We start from the raw sequence: 24508 nt of genomic DNA, 5'->3' as shown, positions 1-24508 counted from the left end.
GAACAACCACATTTTCCACTCAAAATTATTAGCAGACGTATTGAATAAAAAAAAAACTACAGCCTCAAATGAGATGTTGGTTTTAGATTTTTTCTCTTACATAAGAATTATTATATGTTACATAATTCTTATTGAAGCAAACACTTTTTAATGATGTTGTTATGCATGCAAAATACGCTCCTTGTATAAAGTGTTTTTCAATGATATTATCACTTACGTAAAAGACATTTCCTGTAAAAAAGCATTTTTTTCCCGATATATTTAAGTAAAAAGCCTTCGTAAAAAAAGGGATTAATAATATTAAAAATGAGAAAGAGAAATAAACTTGTTTTTTCCCATGAATTTTAAACTTTGTCAAAATTTTCAATTTCTCATATTAAATAAATTTAAAACTATTATAATTAAAAAAATCATGTCACCACTCTAATATATTATCAATTTAGATATACTAATAATAAAATATGAAAAATTAAATTATACCACACTATAATAAAAAAAATTAAATCAAACAATTTTATGGTAGTGAGGAAGAATAAAACCACAATTACGACCATATAGTCAATTACTTGAAATTTGATGTTGTTGAGTGCTCAAAGATCTTAAATAAACTTCCACACAAATGTTAAAACCAACATATTCATTAATTCTAGACTAAAATGGTTGTTTCAACGTTTCTTCTTCTAACATAAAGATACATTAAACTCAACTTTGTTCGTCATGTTTACTGGTGAAATGATCGACAACTATAAGGGAGTCTTGACATAAAAAGGGGACGGATGATATCCTATCCACGATTGTTGACCATTTCACCAGTCAACACGTAATTAAATTTTACATTGGCCGGGACCGCCATAGTAAAGATCAATCGAATTAGGAGCAACACCATGAGTGACCACAGCCTCGTAACAAGCGGGAAGAGATGAAACTAACTGAAGGCGGTCTGAGCGTGGGTAAATCAAGTGGACGTTGTCCCATATTTGCGTCTGCCTGAAGTAGGCAGATTTGTTTTGAAGGCCATGTTTAGGGAAATGACCACTCCCCATTGAAGGACTAGGCTTGTTTGTGGGGCTGATAACTTGACCTCCCCAAATAACATTATTGGCACCACCATACATATAAAAGAACAGTTTTTGAGGCCAATAACCAATAAATTGGTTAAATAACTTGAGCCACCATTCTCCATCCTATCACAATCAAAGCCCTTTGGTTGCTAAAGATTTTCACACGGTTTAAAATTAGCGTAAACTACACGTTTAATATTTAAACTATTACTTATGTTCCGTTTTAGTACTCAAATTTTATTTTTTTTAAATCATACCTAACGTGGTTCCACCACTGTACAAATATGAAATCTAAACTAAACATTAGGTATAGTTTTGAAAAAGAAATAAAGTTTAGGTACTAAAACGGAATAAATATAATAGTTTAGGTACTAAACATGTTGTTTACCTTATCTCAAATTTGAAGCCAAAAGATCAAAAAGGGTTACCCTGAGTATGGCGATATCGATGTCTATTTGTTTACCATTGTAAACAGAAATCTGGTTTAGAACAAGACCAAGACTTATTTGACGGTGAACTTGCACAAATCCTGGACAGAGATAATTAAAGCAGCCTGTAGCTTTATAATTATCTACCTGTTTGACAAAAACCAAAAGAAAGAACATTATGAATATTACTGGTTCGAATTATCTTAGATTTTCAAGGGAAAATATTAGTAAAAAACTTACTGTCCAGCGAGCATATAGCCTGGTGTAGTTGCTCGAGAAAAGCTGTGGTTCAACCTGGGAAAATAAATTCAGAAAATCAACTCTGATATGTGAATGGCATGTTTTATGTACAATATAAAGAATAGGAAACAGTTACTTACTCCCCAACCAGCTTGAATAACGTTGAGATTATTTAAAGGGCCACTTGAAATCCAGAGACTAGCCAAGCTAGCTTGATCAGATAAAGTTTTTGGGCGCCACACGTTCATGATTGTTCTTGCTCCAAAATTGTGTCTGTAGTAGTGAAGAGTGGCAAACTGTGCAGACAAAAGGATCCAAACAAAACAATATACTACTTGTAAAGTTATATGTATGTACATAAAAAAGAATTTTATGGCAGATTTGCTTACTGCATGGCCACTTTTGGCTGGAGCTTGATGGAGATGGGAAGTTGATGGATAATTCAATCCTAAAGCTTCCAATTTGTTGGCCATAATTAGATCTTCCTTTGTAGTCCTTTTGATGAGCACTGATCCTGGTGGGCATTTTATGTGCTCGGGCAATAACCTTGGAGATTCGCCTTCCATCATCGACTTTGGAATATTTTTTGGTCTCATCTGCGTTAAAAAATCATAGTTAGAAAAATCATGCAAATAGATTATTATTTGAAGGTGTTGCTACAAGGAAAAAAAATGATTGTGACCTGCACTTTGTGATCCTTTAGCAAAGGATGGTCGAAAGCATGCTGTTTGTAAATGTCAATGCAATCCAAGATATCCCCATAATCAGTCTGTTCACATGAAAATACAGCTCATGGAACATGTAATACTAATACAATGCTTTTTTTTCGGGTTTAAGTTTTAGGGTTTACCTTGAAGCTCTTAATGGTAGGTTTGTTGATAACATTGAGTAGTCTTTCCATCTCAAGGTTTTCTTCTTCTGACATTGTCTGCCATTCTTGAACTGGATGTGAACGACCAAACATTATCTGAACGAAGAAAAAAAATAAAACAAAATTTCTAGGTTGTCTTGCAGGCATTATCATGAACCTAGTTGCCATATTCTGTCAGAAAATTACTACAATTGAAACAAATAACGCAAGTGCTCTTGTTCTTCTCGCAGTGTCTAGTCATTTAAATACATGGAATGTTATGGCTTCGACATTTATATAAATCGATAATCTTGGCTAAAACTCCTAAAACGTACACATCAATGTGCTTTAATTGGTCAGTCATTTCTGCTTTTGACTTCCAGTTGTGTCATTTATTATATGGATATGAATCTTTTTGAACAAGTAATTTCCGTAAATTACTGCTTTATATAAATCAATTGTAAGTCTTGGGTAGCGATAATGAATGGAGAACATAAATATCAATCTGAATATAACGCCAGCATAATTAAATCCACCTGAGCATATAGTCCGGTATCTCAATAATATCATAACTCTTTTTCATAAATACACCTTTGACCTCGATTGAGCGGTCCATTCAAGGAAATATTGATGAGTTCGAATTTCTGCAGTGAGAAAAGAAACAACTTCTAACAAGGTTAATAATAGAAAACTTAACTTCATCACCCATGTGTATTTATGTCATTTATGTCATGGATCATATATATATATATATATATATATATATATATGCATGTTTATGTTTATGATTTATGATTTATATAAAATACAATAGTATAAAGTGTATTATTAAGCTTATAAAGCTTAATGTTCGATTGTTTTCCCTAGGTAAATTAGTAAATTTGCTTGATTTAGGGGAGCACTACCGATAAAGAATCTTCAAAATCATTTATCCATAATATACTTTGATCTTTTAGTTGGTACAACCTCGTCCCAAAAGATTAACCGACACTGTGCTACTTTTAAAAAGAGACCTTTAAAATATTTTATAATAAGGATTAATTTGTTAAATTTAATTTATAAGAGGTCTACGAGATCTTTTTACTAAAATTCAATATAAAAAACGATTAAAGATATTGTCAAAATCTTCATTTGTAACTTTCTCTGTCACATTCCCGAGAACCAAATGAAAATTTTGTTTTTCCTTCAAACGAAAATGTCATTAGAGTATAAAGGTTGTACATGGACAGGCCTAAATAACATTCATGTGTGGATCCCCTAAATTTTGAAACCCCATGACGTATCACATGCCACACTGTTAGGAAATAAACCGAGTACGAGTAATTTCCCTATAACCAGATTTGTAAGAATGCGAAATAAAAGCGGAAAAATAATACCCGAAATTGATAACGGAGTTCAGCCAATTGTGCTTACGTCTCCGGGCTGCTGCAGATCTTTTACTAAGAGAAAATTTACAGGTGTTTACACAACACACTTGAGAGAGAACTAGAAGATTTTGAGATGATTTTGAAGCTAAATGAGCTAGGGTATTTATAGTTAAAACTTAGGGACTAATCTTTGAAAATACTCTAAAGTCTAGTGACCAAAAATAATTAACCCAAACCTAAATTCAACAAAATTAGGCAGCCACCCATTTATTCAAAGCAGCCCCCCCACCTTTGAATATCAAGCAGCCACCGGCTGTTAGTATTCATATTTGACCAACAATCTCCCACTTGAAGACTGATTTTAATCTATCTTCACACCTCGATCGATGCAGCAGCTTTTCTAGTCTTGTTACTCTAGCATGCCAACTGAAGTTGAACACAACTTCAGTTTGTCCGTGGTCACCATCTTTGTCAACATGTCTGCTGGATTTTGAGCTCCACTGATCTTTTCAAGTTTCAAAATCCCATCTTCCAGAAGAGACCGGATAAAATGATATCGCAATTGTATGTGCTTCGTCCTGGAATGAAAAGACGGATTCTTCGCTAGATGGATAGCACTTTGACTGTCGCAATATAAGACATTGTTTTCTTGTTTCTTGCCTAACTCATTCAAGAAACTTTGGAGCCAGACCATCTCTTTGCTGGCTTCCGTAACAGCGACATATTCTGCTTCGGTTGTGGAAAGAGCAACTATCTTCTGTAGTTGAGAAACCCAACTCACTGCGGTTCCTCCTAGAGTATAGACATACCCTGTAGTGCTTCTTCTGATGTCAACATTTCCGGCTAAGTCAGCATCTACATAGCCTGTCAGTATCGTATCTCCACCTTTGAAACAAAGTGCTTTGTTTGTGGTACCTCGCAGATATCTGAGGATCCATTTGACTGCTTCCCAGTGTATTTTGCCTGGATTATTCATGTACCTGCTAACAGCTCCCACTGCTTGAGCAATATCTGGTCTGGTACAAACCATGGCATACATCAGACTTCCAATTGCTGAGGCATACGGCACCTTCACCATGTGTGCACGTTCTTCCTCCGTCTTTGGTGACTGTTCTTTGGAGAGTCTGAAATGAACACCTAAAGGTGTATTTACTGGTTTAGCATCTTGCATGTTGAACCTGGAGAGTACTTTGTTGATGTACTCAGCCTGTGATAACATCAAAGTCCCCGACTTTGTGTCTCTCTTGATCCTCATCCCAAGAATCTGCTTTGCAGCGCCCAGATCCTTCATAGCAAACTGCTTCGACAATTTTTGCTTTAAGTGTATAATCTCTTGCATGTTTGAGCCTGCAACGAGCATGTCATCAACGTACAATAATAAAATAATGAAGCTGTTGTCGAACCTCTTTATGTAACAACAATGATCTGCTTGGCATCTGGTAAAACCACTACTACCCATGAAACTATCGAACTTCTTGTACCACTGTCTAGGAGCTTGTTTTAAACCATACAAGCTCTTCTTCAACCTGCATACCAGGTTTTTCTTGCCTACCTCTATGAAGCCTTCTGGCTGCCTCATATAGATTTCTTCCTCCAAATCACCATGAAGGAAAGCTGTCTTTTCATCTAACTGCTCAAGATGTAAATTTTCTGCAGCTACAATTTTCAACACCAGTCTGATTGTAGACAGTTTCACGACTGGAGAGAAAATTTCATTGTAATCAATACCTTCTTTTTGCTGAAAGCCTTTGACAACCAATCTTGCTTTGTAACGTTTGCTCCCATCGTGCTCTTCTTTGATCCTGTAAATCCACTTGTTATGGAGCGCTCTCTTGCCTGGTGGTAATTCAGCTAATTCCCACGTCTGATTTGACATAAGCGAGTCCATCTCATCTTTCATGGAAGACTCCCACTTGACTGAATCCTCCACTTGCATTGCTTCATCATAACACTCTGGTTCACCATTGTCAGTCAGCAACAAGTAGTGTAAAGAAGGTGAATACCGTTGGGTTGGTTTAGGAATTCTGGAGGAGCGTCTCAGTTCTGGTGTGCCTGGTTCTTCCTCTTGAACTGCTTCAGGACTGATCTGAACATCATTTCTAGAAATCTCCTCGAACACAGCAAATTCCTTTGTTTCAGCCTCGGTATTACTTGATTCTGCGGTTGACCTGTCTTTGTACATCACATTTTCATTGAAAATGATGTCTCTGCTTCTGATGATCTTTCGATTTTCGTAGTCCCAAAACCGGAAACCGAACTCATCACCGCCATAACCAACAAAGGCACATTTGTTGGACTTAGCATCAAGTTTACTTCTTTCAGCAGAGTCTATGTGTACATAAGAAATACAACCAAACACTCTTAAGTGTGAAAGGTTTATTTCTTTCTTGCTCCAAGCTTCCTCTGGTATTCCGCCATCCAAAGGAACAGAGGGCCCACGGTTGATCAGGTAAGCTGCAGTGTTGATAGCTTCAGCCCATAGAAATTTGGGCAATCCGGCATGTATCCTCATGCTTCTAGCACGTTCATTCAGAGTTCTGTTCATGCGCTCTGCTACGCCATTCTGCTGCGGTGTTATGGGAACTGTTTTCTCCATCTTAATCCCATTGTTTGCGCAGAAATCTCTGAATCTACTGTCTCTGTACTCTCCTCCATTGTCAGACCTCAACCTCTTGACTTTCAAACCAGTCTCATTTTCCACCATGGCCTTCCATTTTCTGAAGGTATCAAAGACTTCTGATTTCTTCTTCAGAAAATAAACCCACACCTTCCTTGTTGAATCATCGATGAAGGTGACATAATATAGTGAGCCTGCAAGAGATGGAACTGGGGATGGTCCCCATACATCAGTATGAATCAATTCTAACCTTTCTGCCTTGGGTGCCTTGCCAATCTTTGCAAAACTGACTTTCTTTTGTTTTCCAAAGATGCAATCCTCGCATAGTCCGACATCTACATTCTTTAGATCCGGCAACTTCCCTTTTGACAGAAGTATCTTCATTCCTTTCTCGCTCATATGGCCAAGCCTTTGGTGCCATAGGTTTGATTTTCCATCAGCATCTGCTACTGCAATGATATTCTCTAAATTTGAGGTTACATAGAGAGTACCAGTCTTCTTACCACGAGCAATGACGAGTGCTCCTTTGGTAATCTTCCATTCACAACCTGAAAAGGTTGTACTATATCCTTCTCCATCAAGTTGTCCAACAGAAATCAGATTTCTTTTGAGGCCAGGAATATGTCTCACTCCTGTCAGCTTCCAGGTGGTCTGGTTTGGCAGCTTTAGTCGGATATCTCCTTTTCCGACGATCTTCAAGGTTTCATCATCAGCAAGATGAACCTTCCCAAAATCACCACTGATATAGTTCTCCATGATTTCTTGGCATGGCGTGGAGTGGAAAGATGCCCCTGAATCCAAGATCCATGATTCAATCGGACTGTTGACGCTTAGAATCATGGCATCACCTGTCTCCTCTGTCACGTTGGCAGATTCCTGTGCACCGGTATCTTTCTTCAGTGCTCGGCAATCTCTTTTAAAGTGACCTTTCTTGCCACAATTATAACAGGTAAAATCTTTCTTTCCCGTTCTGGATTTTTCCCGTCTGGATTTGGATCTGCCACGATTTGAATTTCTTTCTGAAGTTCTCCCTCTGGACTCCGTGTGCAAGGCTGAGGAGGTTGATGCTTCACCCGATTCTCTCCGTCGAATTTCTTCGCTCAGTACCAGATCCCGAACATCGTCGAATTTCAATTTACTATTTCCCGACGAGCTGCTAACTGCTGTAACAGTAGCATTCCAACTGTCTGGTAGAGATGATAAGAGAATTAAAGCTCGAACTTCATCATCGAATTCAATTTCCACAGAACTCAACTGGGTTGTGATTGTGTTGAGTTCATTCAGGTGTTGAGCCACTGATGCCCCTTCCGTCATCCGCAAATTGAATAATCGCCTCATCAAATAAACTTTGTTTGAGGCCGATGGCTTCTCATACATACTGGAGAGAGCCGCCATAAGACCCGCCGTGGTCTTTTCCTTTGCTATGTTGAAAGCAACATTGCGGGATAGCGTCAGTCGGATAACTCCGAGGGCTTGTCTGTCGAGAAGAGCCCAGTCTTCATTCTTCATGCCCTCTGGTTGCTTTCCTGAAAGAGGTCGATATAGATTTTTCTGGTACAAAAAATCTTCAATCTGCATCTTCCAAAAGCCAAAGTCCGCACCATCGAACTTTTCAATTTTCACCTTCCCTTCGTCTGCAGCCATCGCTCCCACTCAAATCTGGCTTCGTTTGGATCGTTTTTGACAATTTTTGCGAACCACCGTGTATTAAAACACCTCCGTCGACAAATTCGTATCGCCGACCGAATTTAACTATTCACGAAATTCACTATTCACGTGACTAGTAATGAATAGTAACCTCGCAGAAAAATTGACAAAATTCACAACCAAAAGCTCTGATTACCAGTTGTTAGGAAATAAACCGAGTACGAGTAATTTCCCTATAACCAGATTTGTAAGAATGCGAAATAAAAGCGGAAAAATAATACCCGAAATTGATAACGGAGTTCAGCCAATTGTGCTTACGTCTCCGGGCTGCTGCAGATCTTTTACTAAGAGAAAATTTACAGGTGTTTACACAACACACTTGAGAGAGAACTAGAAGATTTTGAGATGATTTTGAAGCTAAATGAGCTAGGGTATTTATAGTTAAAACTTAGGGACTAATCTTTGAAAATACTCTAAAGTCTAGTGACCAAAAATAATTAACCCAAACCTAAATTCAACAAAATTAGGCAGCCACCCATTTATTCAAAGCAGCCCCCCCACCTTTGAATATCAAGCAGCCACCGGCTGCTAGTATTCATATTTGACCAACACACACATGTATGTACTGGCCTAAGTGGGTATGCATACTCATGTAGACCTTACTTATATATCGGTTTTAACTCTAAAATTGTATTTCTTTTAGGTCATTTTGGGTTATTTTTTAAAACATATTTTATGTAGTTATCACATGAATGATAAATAAATTTTTATTTACCGAAAATTTTATGATTTAATAATTGAGTCACTCAAAAGATCAAAATATGACACCTTGAGCCCACTGCATATAATGGGTTGAGTTTAGGAAATTACACGATACATCTTACAGGTTGTCTTAGTGGCGATACATCTCATAGGTTGGCCTTACTGGCGATAAACATAATAGGTTATCTTAGCGATGATACACCTATTTTATAACCATAATTGTAATACTATTTGTGACTTTTTATGGCCTGAGCGTCTTTAGATCAGAGGTAAATTATGGATTGTAAGGTATGCAATGGTAAGTTAACGTACTCAAAGATAAGTAAATAGCAACGATTATGATTAAGTAAATAATGGCATGATTAAGATAAAATAAACGAGTCTTATATTATTGATCGATTGTATTAGTCGTTTTATACATGCCTGAACTGATAATTCCACGATGGTAATTGTTAAAAAGGATGAAAGCCTTGAATTGTCTGCTCATAATCTACATAGATTTATATACTTCATAGTTGGCACCAATGAACTCCGTACAGTTTAATGTTCAAAATTATTTTTTTATGTATAGTTTGTTAGATTTTTATAACTGATTCAGGGTCACAACATTTATCGAAATTTTTTAATATAAAGATTTATCAGAGTACAATGCTTTATTTATTTTTTGTTGAGCATGTATATTTGTTAAGACCCTTCATGTTATTTGGTGTATTAACTTTGCTTTAAAATAACGAGTTTTTATTTTATTAAGTTGACGGAACTCTTTGGTTTTGTAGTAATTTTCTTAACTCGATTTATTTGGATTAGTCAAATGCCTTGGATTTGTTTTATGAAAAGGTGACATATTTAAATTAAAAATGATACTATTTTAATTATCAGTTATCTCGATAATTCAATGTGACACGTTTAAATTCATTGATTATTTCGAATTGGATTAGAAGTTAAAAATGGATTCGTATAGATTAAATTGATATAATATTTCAATATTTAGAATTATTTTTTGTAGAATTAAGATTAAATTAAAACAAAATGTAAAGGTCGAGAGATACATTTGTTACTAGGCTAATTGATTACCTGTTACGTCAGTTTTTTTATCTACAAATTAACCATTAATTATCATTTTATAACTTTTGATAATTTAAAGATTGATTTGTAATTTTTTATAGTTTGATGATTAAATAATTCAAGATATAAAAATAAAAGAGGAGAAATGTGGTCAGATTGAGACAAGAGTCTTTATTTTGTCGGTGCGAATCCATTACCAGAAGCAATGTCAAATATCTAACCAATACTGCTATGTTAATTTTATTCCCTATATTACGCTTTCTTCCCATCCAACGCTTCTTATTTCTCCATTTTCTTAAATCTAAATCAGCACCCTCTGATTAGATCCTCATAGCGAACATATCCTCCTCACTCTTCCATCACTCCTTCAGATCTAACCAGCTTTATTTTGCTTGCCATTTCCTCATTCTTGGAGAGAGGAACCCTTTCCAATATAAAAAGTTTGAGCTCAAAGTTACAATCTTTACTGTTATCCTGAAAGACCCAAATGATGGAAGCGCAGACATGGACTACAAGGAGGATGAGCAACCCAAGGTTGGACTCCACAGCCACTGCCGACCACCAACTTCTGGACATCCCGGCAACCCCAACCGGGGATGTTAGAAACAGCATCTACAGCGTCGGATCACATCTCTCTCCTAACCTCTTAACGGCACTCATCGTTGCCTCATGGTTCATGTCCAACATTGGGGTCCTTTTACTCAACAAGTATCTCCTCAGCTTCTATGGCTACCGTTATCCAATCTTTCTCACCATGCTTCACATGATCTCATGTGCCTCTTACAGTTACATAGCCATAAACTTCCTTGAAATAGTTCCGAGGCAACATATTGTGTCGAGGAAGCAGTTCTTGAAGATCTTCGCTTTGAGTGCTATTTTCTGTTTCTCCGTGGTGTGTGGGAACACTTCTTTAAGGTACATTCCAGTGTCGTTTAACCAAGCTATTGGCGCGACTACCCCTTTTTTCACTGCAATTTTCGCTTTCTTAATCACTTGCAAGAAGGAATCCGCCGAGGTTTATTGTGCACTTTTGCCTGTGGTTTTCGGGATTGTATTGGCTAGTAACAGTGAGCCTTTGTTTAACCTTTTTGGGTTCTTGGTTTGCGTTGGGTCTACTGCTGGTCGTGCTTTAAAGTCTGTAGTTCAAGGAATCTTGTTAACCAGTGAAGCTGAGAAGCTGCATTCCATGAACTTGTTGTTGTACATGGCGCCTATGGCAGCCATGATTTTGTTACCATTTACTCTCTACATTGAAGGGAACGTTGCAAGCATCACGCTTGAGAAAGCTAGGACTGATCCTTTCATTGTTTACTTGTTGGTTGGGAATGCTACGGTGGCCTATTTGGTGAATCTAACAAATTTTTTGGTTACCAAGCATACAAGTGCCCTTACACTGCAGGTTTTGGGCAATGGCAAAGCTGCAGTGGCAGCGTTTGTGTCGGTTATGATCTTCAGGAATCCGGTGACCGTCATGGGGATGGCTGGATTCGGTGTTACAATTACGGGTGTTGTGCTTTACAGTGAGGCAAAGAAAAGATCTAAGGTCACAACACACTGACAAGAAGTTGAAAATTTGCCAGGAACATGGGTGGGGCTCTTTTTGTTTCCTTTTCTTTTTAATTCTTCTTTATATTTTCTTGCTTTTATTTGGATTTAATGCAAGGAAAGAATAAAAAAAGCGAATTTGGACAAAAGAAAATAGTGATTGGATTGTATAGGAACAATGGAGGGAAAGATGCTCTCTTTTTTCTTTTGGTATTGGGGTGGTTTAAGAGAACAAAATTCTCTCTTTCACTTTTCCCCTGTTTGTAATCTTATAATATTCATTTGTTGGAGAACAAAGTTCTCCCACTTCTTTATGTTGGATTATTGACATTGTCAGCCTTTGTTTCTGAGTTTGGAACAACTTCATTTGTTGGTAATTCTACTTTGGGGTCCAACCTTCTGAATTGGGTTTAACATAAAAGCATGTTTCTGGTATGATGGAACAGCCAAAGAATGAATTATTGGTGCATTTTCAGGTGTCTTGAGAATATGAATACAACTTTCTTTTGTATACCATTTGAGAGTTTTCATTTTTATTTTTATGACATATGAAGTGGTTTTATCCGATCCAATGAAAATTGGTCAATCGTTTCAAATTCATTTCTCAACATGCTTGTCATTTGCTGCCACTAATAAGGACCATGGTTCAGCCATTGATGTTTGTTACTGCTACAATAAGACTGTGGAGAACTTTGCAAAGTTTGGAATACCAAGTTAATCTTGCAAGCAAGCTAAGTTTTCGATTTGTATGTGTATCAGTTTGGCTTGATTACAGAGTTCTAAGTCTTGCTTAAGTTTGATCCTATAGTCTTAGCTTTTATTGCATCACTAGGACAATGTTTTTTTTTATTATGGTCAAATAAATGTGATTCTTGTTGTACCTCCTCCAGATTCCTTTCAAAAGTTCCATCTTTGTTATTTTTTCTTTTATCAAATCTCAAAGTTCACGGAATTTTTCAAAGTCTTCAGATTTTTGCATCATCCGGTCAATTACAATCACTTTATCACGGGTATAGTCATATGATATATCAACTAAATCTATTATCTGACCGTTAAATATATTTACTATCAACCTACAAATAGTTATCTCACCTTAGATTTGACACCAAAATAAAATAAAAAAATCACCATGCAAGACTAGAGAGGACACTCTTCAAATCTCTCTTATTGTTTATCATCTTCATCACCCAAACTAAAATGAATAAATCACTAAAAAATCACCGCTATCCCATTTTTTCATCAACCATTCCAATAATAGATTATTAGCTTGTTACGAAATTCTCTGGAAGTGGACTGTGAATTTATGAATGGTTGGTTCATCAGTCTCGATGCCGGTTGCCACATATGTGAGTAGTGGTCTAGGCTTTCCAAAATCTCCACTTGGTGTTGGTTGATTGGGATTTCGCAATCAGCAAGTTGCATCAGTGTGGACGTGTAATTAGGGTTGTTGGAACTTTATTCTCCTAGTGGCTTGCTTTAATCTTGTTGCGTTAGTTGAAGGGAAAATTCAGGGTTTGGTGTATACACATTAGAGACCAAGCAATTGACGCCCCAAATTGAACCAAATTTTCCTACTTTGTTGCACCTGCAACACATGCATCCCATGAAACAGTGTGGAATCCTTTATATATGTATATACTGCAACGGAGTATGCGACTAACTTAGCAAGGTTTGCAGCATGTACCTAAGGATTCATCCCACTTTATCATGACTCTTGAATCTGATGATGTAATGACGTTAGCTTTATTATCTTGGGTAAAGTGCACAAATACTCTCCCGATTATAAGGTGGTGTTTTGTTGAGTTTCTTAACTATTAAAAGTTACAAAATGATCCATTAACTATAGGGGTTGTTTTGTTGAGTCCATCGATAATTAAAAGTAAGAAAATGATCACCAGACTATTTATATGTTTCAAACTCGTCCTTTACCGTTAAAAAAATTGGCAACCATCTAAGTTGGATGTTAACCTCTTGATTGGGATATGATAAAAATCTGATCTCATAATCGGTTGAATTGTATTTTGTGGATTGACTCTATGATTTGCATTATGTTGTTAAGTTAGTGCTTGAAGCATTATATCGTCGAGCCAATGCTTGAAAGCAACGCCAGTGTCAGTATCATTAAAATGTGACTTTATCATATCTCAGTCCGCAGGTTAACGTCCAATTCTGATGACCATCAATTTTTCAACGAAAAAAGACGATTTTGAACATATGAATAGTCAGATGATAATTTGTAACTTTTAATAGTCAGGAGACTCAACAAACAACATCATATAATTAAAGAATCATTTTATAACTTTTAATAATCGAGACTCAATAAAACAATACGTTATAATCGAAAACCATTCGTATATTTTACGTATTATCTTTTGAGACCCGCTTTCATTTTTACCTAGAAAGGTATGTAGAGGTTTATAAGCCTAAACTGAAATAACAAAAGCTACATGTGCACTTGTTCATAGGCCTGCCCATGTCTGATGTTAACATATTTTTAGATTTTTCAAAGTCTTATCCTTCTCCACATGTAGGCACATGAACAAGACATGTGCATTAATAAAACCAAAGGATCAGAAACTCATGATGCATATATCAAGTTTGAAAAATAGTTGGCGACATCAAACTCCTTCACCTTTAATCGGTAATATCCAGATTTTAGATAAATCTTAAAAAATAATGTCACCTTAAAATTGAAGAAAAAATCATCGATACGAGGTAACATATACTTTTTCTTCACAATCAATTTGTTAATCAATGAAAAATTGCAAGGTATTATTTTCATTTTCCATGAACAAGGCTAGAGCTACCTAAGGCGGTACACTCAGTTGTATAAAACTTCGATTTAATAGTTCATGTAGTTGAATCTTTAATTCTTTTAGTTCTTGAAGTGTCATGTGATAAAAGTACATGTAGTTGAATCTTTAAATCTGGATCACTTTGATAGTCAATGTAGCTTCTTGTTTTTAAATATTATTCTACGTTCCGAGCTTATGTTGTGAGAATTATGAGATTAAAAAATCATTCATACATGCTTTCATATAAACTTATCATAATTCTTAATATATAATTTTCTATCGAACTGAATCTATATAAAGACGATAGAGTAAAGATTATAAGATTTATGTATTAGATAATAATGGCCTAGCTCGGAGGGCAAATATTAGTTCGGTTTTAAGAAAAAACTAGAAAAAAATAAAAGAAAAAGTTAAAAAAAAAAAACTTATTTTCAAAATGGGCCAATATGATATATAATACAATAAATCAAACCATAATAAAGTACTTTCTTTTCAAAATGGATCTTCTTCATTACTCCCACGTTCACAGATGATAGGTGTGTGGGAACCTCTCAATTTAGAACACTAGAAATTATCTAAAACCCTAAATAGTGATTTTAACAATCTTAATTATCTCTAAGATAATATCGTCAATTTTTTGTATCTCTTTTTTTAATTGTATGTGTCAGATTTGTGAGAATTGAGATGAAAATCAATATATATATATATATATATATATATTAATGTTAATATTATTAATAATCTATTTTTTTTAAAAATAAAATTTTAATATATTATTTTTTCGAGTTGTTCATGAATTTTTTGAATTCAATATCAAGTAGCACGTTTCGACTTTTAAGAACTCTAGCTGAGCTCGAGTCGAATATTTATTGAACTTTGACTGAGTCGATCTCGAGTAGCCCACGATCTATCTCGTCTCATTTACAATCTTAAATATGACTATCTTAGAATTTATGTAGAACTTTATTTAATTTCTATTTTAATTTTCGTAAGTATATGACAAGTCTACCTTAACAAAACTGTTTATATGACTTTTTTATTTTTTTGAATGATAATATAACATTATATGATGACTCGTCTATGTTACCGTTAAGTTTTTATACCAACTGAAATCTAAACGTGATATTAAAATAAAATAAAGTTTAGGTATGAATCAGAATAAAGGTAATAGTTTTTTCATGGATTGTTTTTTTTTGTTTGTCCGATTAAAACAAAGTAAAATCCACTTGTCTGTTTTCTTCTTCACCTCCCGTGAGCAGCTGAAAACAAACAAAATCTTGTTTATCTTTCATCCACCTTGTTTGGTCCATGAGTTTACCACAAATAACTTTCTTCATATATTTTCTGTCACGAGAAACGTCCAAATTCAACCCCACTTTTCCCCCATAATAAAGCATTGGTTCCCATTTCATCAACCAAATGCCCAACTACCTAAACCAGAATCATGCATCTTTTCAACTTTTCGTGATGTTTTTAAACAGCAAGATACAATATAAAACCCTGTATGAGTTGCTTGTTTTCATTTGCTGAATCTTTGAAGAAAACAAAATGAACAATGGTGCAACTGCGACTCCTCCTCGTAATGCATTTCAGACTCATTTTCTTGATATCCATGAAGTTTTACACGAAGATGAGGAAGAAGAAGGAGGAGGGGTAATAAAAACGGATGATAATCAAGTGGCGGGCAAGAAGGGTTTGCAGAAGCCTATTAAACTGAGAGAATTAAAGAGGCCACAAAGGAATTTTAGTAGGCAAGTTTCATTGGAGACTGGATTTTCAGTTCTGGACACGGAGTCTAAAGCCAAAGATGAAAGGAAGATTCTTCGGAGAAGTGGTCGTAGTTTCGGAGGTTTCGATTCGACAAACAGAGTTAATGGAGAAGCAAGGAAAGGAGACTTCAATATCTTCAGGACCAAGTCGACTCTCAGTAAGCAGAATTCTCTATTGCCTACAAGGAAAGAGAAAGAGATGGAGACCCAAAGACCTGAAGGTGCCACTGGCCTTGACGAGTCTGCCAATAAAAGTGTTCCTGCAGGAAGATACTTCGCTGCTCTTAGAGGCCCCGAATTAGACCAAGTCAAGGTAAGTTAATAATTTAACATTATATATATATGTATATATGCAAATGCCATGAATTTGATATGCATGATGACTCCTTTTTCATTGTTGTGCAGGACTATGAGGATATTCTCCTTCCAAAAGATGAGATATGGCCCTTTCTTCTTCGTTTCCCAATTAATTGCTTTGGTATTTGTCTTGGACTTAGCAGCCAAGCTGTTCTATGGCGTGCACTATCAACTAGCCCTGCAACCAAGTTTCTCCACGTTACACCATTCATCAATCTTTTCATCTGGTTATTATCCCTTGCAGTTCTTGTCTCTGTCTCCATCACCTACATGCTCAAATGCATTCACTACTTCGAAGCTGTTAAAAGAGAATATTTCCATCCTGTCAGAGTCAATTTCTTCTTTGCTCCGTGGGTTGTATGCATGTTCCTCGCCATTGGCATACCACCAGTGCTAGCACCTGCGAAACTGCACCCTGCCGTATGGTGCGCTTTCATGGGACCCTATTTCTTGCTCGAGCTTAAAATTTATGGTCAATGGCTTTCCGGTGGCAAGAGGCGTCTTTGCAAGGTTGCGAATCCGTCGTCCCATCTCTCTGTAGTCGGTAACTTCGTCGGAGCAATCTTAGCATCAAAAGTGGGATGGATGGAACCAGCCAAGTTCTTGTGGTCTATCGGATTCGCACATTATCTCGTGGTGTTTGTGACATTGTATCAAAGATTGCCCACAAGTGAAACTTTGCCTAAAGAGTTACACCCTGTGTACTCCATGTTTATTGCAGCTCCATCAGCTGCTAGCATCGCTTGGGGAAGCATTTATGGTGAGTTTGATGGTTGCTCTAGGACATGCTTTTTCATTGCCTTGTTCCTCTATATTTCACTAGTCGTCAGGATCAACTTCTTCACAGGATTCAGGTCAGCAAGATTCCTAATCAATATCACAAATTCATCATGTCATATAAATTTACCTGATTTTTTTTCAATACTTGTGAAGATTCTCCGTAGCATGGTGGTCATACACCTTCCCGATGACAACAGCGTCGGTAGCGACGATCAAGTACGCCGAACAGGTACCATCTGTTATAAGCAAGGGGCTTGCTCTCTCCCTTTCATTCATGTCATCAGCAATGGTGTCAGTACTATTCGTGTCCACCCTTCTTCACGCATTCGTTTGGAAGACGTTGTTTCCGAACGATCTCGCCATTGCTATAACAAAGCAAAGACCTATCAAGGAGAAGAAGCCCTTCAAAAAGGCTTATGATATAAAACGCTGGACAAAGCAGGCCCTAACCAAGAACAACTCTGGGGAAAAACAATGCAATGGAGAAAATAAAGTAGCTTAATAGCTTCAATCTATAATTTAACAGAAGATAGAAGGCTGCAGTCTTGATGCAAAGGATTTGACCATTGCATCTAAAAATCATCTTTTTTATTGAAATCAATGTATGGAATGTAAACAGTAAAATAGTTCATGGATGATAAATATATTTTATTGAATTCTATATATAATATACTCTTTCATTCCTTAAATATTTTATAGCTTCACTCATACTGTAGCCATGGGCGGGTTTTTAAAGAAACTGAATATATAGTTTGGTAGGGATAAGAGGTAATTGTTCAGGTTTCAAGTCGGATCATGTTAGGTTAGATTAAATCAGATATGGGTTATATTATGTTAATTCAATGGTTCAACTCGGATCAAGTCGGGTCCAAGTCGACTCAAGTTTCTGTTATTTTAGATTGATTTTAATTAGATTTAGTTTGTGTTTGGGTTGGGTTAATTTCAACTCGAATCAATATCAGTTCAGGTCAAAATGCTTCAGGTTTGAATCGGTTAAATATCAGGTTAATTCAGGTTCGGATGGACTTCGGGTCAATTCCTATTCAGATCGGATCACATCATTGATGGAAAAAATTTAGGTCGGGTAATATTAGTTTCGAGTAAACTTCAAGTCAGTCATTTTCGAGTGAATTATTTTATGCCTTTCACGAACGTCTAATTGTAACTTGTAATTGCATAGAGTTTGAAGTAAATTACAAAAAAATATAAATAATTATGGGCTAATTTCATATAAAATATAATTTTAATGACTAAATTGAAAAATCATGAAATTACAAGCTAAAATTTAAATAAATTAAACAAAGTGAATCGATCAAATCGAAACAATTGTAAAATATAAAACTGAAATTAATATCAAAATGAACTAAATTGTATTCATTTGAAAAGGTTGGTGAACAAAAGTTTATGGGGTATGAAGATTATGATATAATTTATAGGGTTTGAAATGAAGTTCATGATGTGGTTTATATGGTTTGGAGTAAATTACAAAAAAATAGAAATGATTATAGGCCAATTTCGAAATAAAAATACAATTTTAAGGAGTAAATTGAACAAACATGAAATTAAAAACCAAAATTTAAATAAATTAAACAACACGTGGATTAAATTGAAACAATTGTAAAATATAAAGTTGAAATTAATATGATAATGGACTAAATTAAATTCATTTGAAAAGTTGGTGAACAAAAGTTTATAGGATTTGGAGATTATGAATTTATGATATAATTTATAGGGTTTAAAGTTTATGATGTAATCTATATGGTTTGGAGTAAATTAAAAAATATAGAAATAATTTTGAGGTAATTTCTATTAAAAATATAATTTTAAGGACTAATAAATACATGATACATGCATTAATAAATCATAAATTATACATACATAAATACAAACATGATACATGCATACATACATGCATTAATAAATTATACATACATAAATTATACATATATACATACATAACTGTGAAGATTTGGTTTTCTTACCTTTATCAATCACAATTATTAATTTGTTAATCTCGGGTTCAGATATGATGCAGGTCGAGTTCGGTTATCACATTATCAAGTTCAATTCGGGTTCATGTTATTTTCAGGTCAAAGTTCAAGCCATGTTCAGATCCAAAATTATTAGGTCCAACTCGGTTCAGGTTAACATCAATTTGGACTCGAATCGATTTCGAATCATCATCACCTCAAGTCACAAGCAAATCTAACTTAAATCGATTTCAGTCAATTTTATAGGCCATGTCAATTTTTTTATATCCCTATAGTTTGCAATTTCGAATAAAAGGTTATTTCATACTGAATAGACCAAGAAGGGTTCACCGTGAGATTATGTGATCATCCAAAATTTTCATATAATATAATTTTTTTTATTGATAACTTATGTTTTTCATATAATTTATAAACTTATTTTTTAAAATTGTATAAATTTGTTCCTAATATAAAATCTCAGTCTCTAATTTCTTAATAAACACTTTTTATTAAGTTATGCAACCGCTTGTTATCCTGAAGAAGTGATATCTTAATTATTAAGTTTTTAAAATTATTTTATATAGATATTAAATTAATTTTAGGGTCGTTTGGACAGGGAAAACAATTTACGAAAAATGTTTTCCCATTTTTGTTGTTTGGTTCGCGTAAAACACCTGGGTCAACGTAAAACGTTTTACGGTCAATGGAAAACTGATCCTTAAACACAATATTTCGACTTACCATTTGGAAAAGGGTAAGTCGTTTTCCAAATTTCTCGCGGCCCTTGCTCCACACAGAACTTTCTTACGTCCCTTGCTCCACACCGACGACTGTTTGGAATCATTCTCACCGGCGAGGCGGGCGGTCTTCTTCTCAGGTATGTCTTGTTTCTTCTTCTCCCTTTTCTTTTTCCTTAATCTCCTTTTCTTGTTTCATCTTTCCCTCATTTTCCATTTTCAATTTCACCGACGATGCAGAAATCAAATATCTGAAAGCTGAAATTGTCTTCTTCGTGTTGCTAAAGGCTACCGGCGGTGCACCGAACAACCTTTCCAAGAGGTTATCTCTCCCTCACTCTTTGAATTGTTTTCTCCGTTTCATTGATTGGGTTTTATTTTTCATTTGCTCGTTTGTACCTTCTTGATTTGTTATGTGGAAGCAATAGATGAAATTGCATAGGAAATATGATAGGTAAAAAGCTTGTTAGATTTTATTACATGAAAACTCTAATTTGATCATCATAAATTTGAGGAATGTAATTAAAGGACGTTTTTGTGAATATAGAATTCGCTCCATCTTTTCGGAAAATTGAATAAATTGATTAATTTCTGGTTGTAATGAACATTGGAGTGAAGCAACTTAATGGTTCTATTGAGATTTGAAGTAACATTTTTTTACAAATTGATTTATTTTTTATGGCATGTATTGGAAACAAGGAGGTAATTCTAATATTATACTGGAGCCATGGTTAGTATTTTACTGTCGAGAAACCTGTAGCAGAATCAGGGGAAGGGTCACTGAATTGCGTCTTTACTACATATACACAGAGAGGACCTGTTTATCACATAGAAATTGAAATTATGGTCAAGGCTCATCATTTATAAAGCAGTCTTAGTAGGTCAATTTCAAATGTCCACTCAACCAAGCGATCTATCTGCCTATAGAAAACATTTTATGGTTATAAGTTGTTTTCTCAAGTTTACATTCCATTCAACAAACTAGGCATGAATATGCTATCTTCCTTGAAGTCATTATACTGGAGAATCGTTAGCCTGCTTATATCAAGCCTAGGTTTCTAGATCTCTGTTAGTTTAATTGATTGGGTTTTATTTTTCATTTGCTCGTTTGTACCTTTTTGATTTGTTTCTGGGCAAGCAATAGATGAAATTGCATAGGAAATATGATAGGCAAAAAGCTTGTTGGATTTTATTACATGAAAACTCTAATTTGATCATCATAAATCTGAGGAAAGAATGCAAAGAACTTCTGCAAGAAGTTAAAGATAACAATCTCTTGAGCCCAGATTTTCAACAATTAATGATGAAAACATGAGTATAAGGTTTTATGATGGGGATAAATAATCCTCTGCTGTCGAGTTTTGTGATAACTTCGTTGCTTCTTTCTCTCAATAGGGTAATGGTAGATTATCTTTCTTTATTGAACTATCGAAATTCATATGTTATTTTGTTCCTTTTTAGTAATATTGCTTGTTTCTTCTGCAAATGTATCACTCAGATTTTCTCCTTAGTAAAATTGAATTGCAAATATTGTTTATTTTACATTTTGATTTTATTTAAACAATCAAAATATTGCTTACAAAAGTTACTTTGGTTTTGTTCTCTCTTTATTTAGCATTAAATAAATAATCAAAGCATGTTTCAGTAGCTTTGTTAGGGGGAATAAAAAACTTTATATATGCAGATGCACAAATAAATGCAAAATCTCATTTAGAGCATGACCAGTCAGATTCTGAAAATTCTTGAAACAGATTCCTCATTACAATCATATTGGCTTTATTGAACAAAACCCCTATATACATGCTACTATAAATGACACAAAAAAACCCTTTTTACATAGAACAAGCCACATTCAATCCACATAAACTTCATGATCCCTTAGCAAGCAACTTTAGATTCTGTCTAAGGGCTTACTTCATTGTCATGGAACACACATTAACAGGGAAACACTTCATTTCATGCTCAATAGTATCGGTACTCCAAATAGAATATCGATACTTCCCTTCTATGGTATCGATACCCCCTTCGGTACAGATACCATTTTGACATTCTGTAAATTTATTCAATGGAAATGGTATCGATACCATCCTCAACTACTCAGTACCGATACTCCATGCCCGGAATTACCATTTCCATTTCGAAATTTTACCAAAAACTTATTCCTACTTTTACCTCCTTCTTTATCTTACATTTTGGTCACTGACCCGATGATTTGTATGTTACAATGAATGTAGATTGTGAATAATTTACTGATTAGTATTTATTTTACAGTTCAAGTATTCATAAATTATTACGATCATTTCTTTGTAGATGGAACATAATTCTATGCATAAAACAATAGTGGGAGTTGCTGCTTCAGCATTGGCTTTTGGGGCTCTTTGGATTCACAGAATAAAAATCTAAAAAGCAAATAAGTCGTCAATGTCATGTGAATTGAGATGATGAAAGAGAAAATTACATCAATAATATTTTATATACAGGTGATCAAAATTGTATCGACATAATACGAATGCAACCACTTGCGTTCTTTAATTTGTGTGACATCCTTACTAGGAACAATTTTTTTTTTAACATATAATTGGTCATAATGTAAGATTTCGAGTGATTGGATCAAGATATTATACATCAATTGAGACAATTCACTGTTACTTTAGGATTGTGCTGAGGGCTATTCTGAAGCTATATAAATTAGCTATTAGGTTACCCGATGAGTCAACTATTCCTAAAATAATAAACAATTCAAAGTTTTATCCAATGTTAAGATGTGAACTTTAATTTGGTGTATTATTATTTATGACTTAGACAATATTTTAGCTCTAATGTGTTGTAGTATAGACTTAAGTATTTGTATTATTGATTTGATGTGTTATAGCACTAATTATGAATTAGACTATGTATTATTACGGTTGGATATTATTGTTGTTTTAATGTGATAAATCCTTTAATTATATATTTTGACACTATTATTATTAGTACAATGTTATGTAATATTGTTGTTTTAATTTGGTATACTATTAATTAAACATTCTTAGGATTTATAAACTTTTATAATAAATTTTTAATCAATTATTAATATTATCTAAAATACATATTTTTATAAAATATAATTATATATAAAAAATGAACCTTTAAAATTAATAAATGATTAAACATATCCAATATGTACACATTCTTCATTAAAAACAGATTCTGAAAACAGTTTATAGGAAAATTACCCAAACAATGTAAACATTTTACAATGTACCATCCAAACACTAGAAAATATTTTTTGGAAAATGATTTAGATTTCTATAAAACATTTTTCAGATTTCATTTTTCGAAAACTGTTTTAATGAAACAAACAGACCCTTAGTTTACACAAGAATATTTATTAAAGGTTTTAGGATTTTATTTAAGATTTAGAAATTAAAATTCAGATTTAAAATTTATAGTTTAGAATTTAGAATTTAAGTTTAAAATTTAAAATTATAAAAATTAATAATAAAGTTAAATACTATATGAGATAAATTTTATAATTTTACATGACATGTATTTCAAATAATAAAAAGTACAAACTAGATGATTTCAGTGGTTAAAAGTATAATTGTTATCTTTTGAGGTTTTAAGTTCGAGCATGCTATCTGCAAGAGTATCTAAGTATTCATTATTAAATAATTAAAAATCTTTCTAATAAATATTATATTATAGTCACTTCATAATAATAATAAAAGTAATTATTATTATTATGGCTGGGTCCAAAAACTATTGTATATTTTTAGATTTATTTGTATATTTAGAATTATTTGTATATTTAGAATTATTTGTGGTGAAAAAAGGTCAATCCAGGGGCATCACTGTCTGACAAATGCAGCACATAGGCCTCAAGTTGTCGAGATTCAGACTTCCCAACCCAAACATAAATGGCTGCATCCTTGTTCTAATTCTATAACGCACGCAATCAAACTCTACATGCAAGCCTCACACATCCCTATCCGTTATCATCACAATACTCCGAAGTTTTTTCTTTTTGACTAATTAATATATTTTTAAGGTAAACATCGTACCTTGAACTTATGTAAGATGACATAACATTAATATTTGACCACCTAATCAATTAATGAATCTCCGAATACTTCAAAGTTAAACATTAATAATAAATCTTTTTCTTAATTTCTATTCATTGTCATTCTTCATTCAACTAAGGTTGTAAATGAGTTAAGTCGAGCTCGATTCGACTAAAAAATCTAAAATAAATTTTAGCTAGGCTCTAAAACTAGAGTCTAAAATTTTTAAGTTTGACTCGAACTCAAAATCATAATTGAAACTCGAAAAAACTCGGAATAAAAAAAATCTTAAACTTAAATCTACTGAAGCTCAAACTCGAATTCAAACTTGAACATTAAGTACATGAAAATTTTATATAGTATTCTTTTAAAAAAAATCAACACATAAATGATTATATTATTAATAATTTAATTTATTTAAAAATAATTTTAATATATTATTTTTAGAGTTACTCGTGATCTTTTCGAGTCAATT

At 34.2% G+C, this 24508-nt stretch overlaps 3 protein-coding genes and 1 long non-coding RNA gene across 4 annotated transcripts; 3 read left to right on the top strand and 1 right to left on the bottom strand.

Moving 5' to 3' along the window:
* Window positions 1-824: 824 nt before the first annotated feature.
* On the bottom strand, window positions 825-2696 carry LOC120117221. The gene is made up of 7 exons (XM_039137510.1): window positions 2580-2696; window positions 2412-2498; window positions 2119-2325; window positions 1870-2025; window positions 1730-1783; window positions 1490-1636; window positions 825-1184 (listed from the first exon to the last, which is right to left on the bottom strand). The coding sequence occupies exons 1-7, from the start codon at window positions 2691-2693 to the stop codon at window positions 825-827; spliced, it is 1125 nt and encodes a 374-aa protein (XP_038993441.1). The 5' UTR covers window positions 2694-2696.
* Window positions 2697-10419: 7723 nt separating this feature from the next.
* On the top strand, window positions 10420-11767 carry LOC120117391 (probable sugar phosphate/phosphate translocator At1g12500). Its single transcript, XM_039137671.1, has one exon. The coding sequence runs from the start codon at window positions 10525-10527 to the stop codon at window positions 11593-11595; it is 1071 nt and encodes a 356-aa protein (XP_038993602.1). The 5' UTR covers window positions 10420-10524; the 3' UTR covers window positions 11596-11767.
* A 4142-nt stretch (window positions 11768-15909) lies between these two features.
* On the top strand, window positions 15910-17800 carry LOC120117388 (guard cell S-type anion channel SLAC1-like). The gene is made up of 3 exons (XM_039137667.1): window positions 15910-16459; window positions 16552-17357; window positions 17437-17800. The coding sequence occupies exons 1-3, from the start codon at window positions 15926-15928 to the stop codon at window positions 17783-17785; spliced, it is 1689 nt and encodes a 562-aa protein (XP_038993598.1). The 5' UTR covers window positions 15910-15925; the 3' UTR covers window positions 17786-17800.
* A 2176-nt stretch (window positions 17801-19976) lies between these two features.
* LOC120117390 lies at window positions 19977-22586 on the top strand. The gene is made up of 3 exons (XR_005515620.1): window positions 19977-20130; window positions 20231-20312; window positions 22301-22586. It is a non-coding gene; the product is annotated as an uncharacterized LOC120117390 (long non-coding RNA).
* Window positions 22587-24508: the final 1922 nt, after the last annotated feature.

Source organism: Hibiscus syriacus, unplaced genomic scaffold, assembly GCF_006381635.1.
Source record: "Hibiscus syriacus cultivar Baekdansim isolate YM2019G1 unplaced genomic scaffold, ASM638163v2 tig00110319_pilon, whole genome shotgun sequence".
Classification (NCBI taxonomy): domain Eukaryota; kingdom Viridiplantae; phylum Streptophyta; class Magnoliopsida; order Malvales; family Malvaceae; genus Hibiscus; species Hibiscus syriacus.
Note: the sequence above shows the minus strand (reverse complement) of the source record. Positions and strands in the feature narration are given on the sequence as shown.

Bases quoted from the DNA above. Each gene is read 5' to 3' on its own strand.
- LOC120117221 (XM_039137510.1), bottom strand. From the start codon at position 2,693: ATGTTTGGTCGTTCACATCCAGTTCAAGAATGGCAGACAATGTCAGAA. The intron at 2,026-2,118 runs GTAAGCAAATCT...TTGTCTGCACAG, and splicing joins CAGCCAAAAGTGGCCATGCA to TTTGCCACTCTTCACTACTA. The intron at 1,185-1,489 runs GTAACCCTTTTT...TGATTGTGATAG, and splicing joins TCGATATCGCCATACTCAGG to GATGGAGAATGGTGGCTCAA.
- LOC120117391 (XM_039137671.1), top strand. From the start codon at position 10,525: ATGATGGAAGCGCAGACATGGACTACAAGGAGGATGAGCAACCCAAGG.
- LOC120117388 (XM_039137667.1), top strand. From the start codon at position 15,926: ATGAACAATGGTGCAACTGCGACTCCTCCTCGTAATGCATTTCAGACT. The intron at 16,460-16,551 runs GTAAGTTAATAA...ATTGTTGTGCAG, and splicing joins CCGAATTAGACCAAGTCAAG to GACTATGAGGATATTCTCCT. The intron at 17,358-17,436 runs GTCAGCAAGATT...ATACTTGTGAAG, and splicing joins AACTTCTTCACAGGATTCAG to ATTCTCCGTAGCATGGTGGT.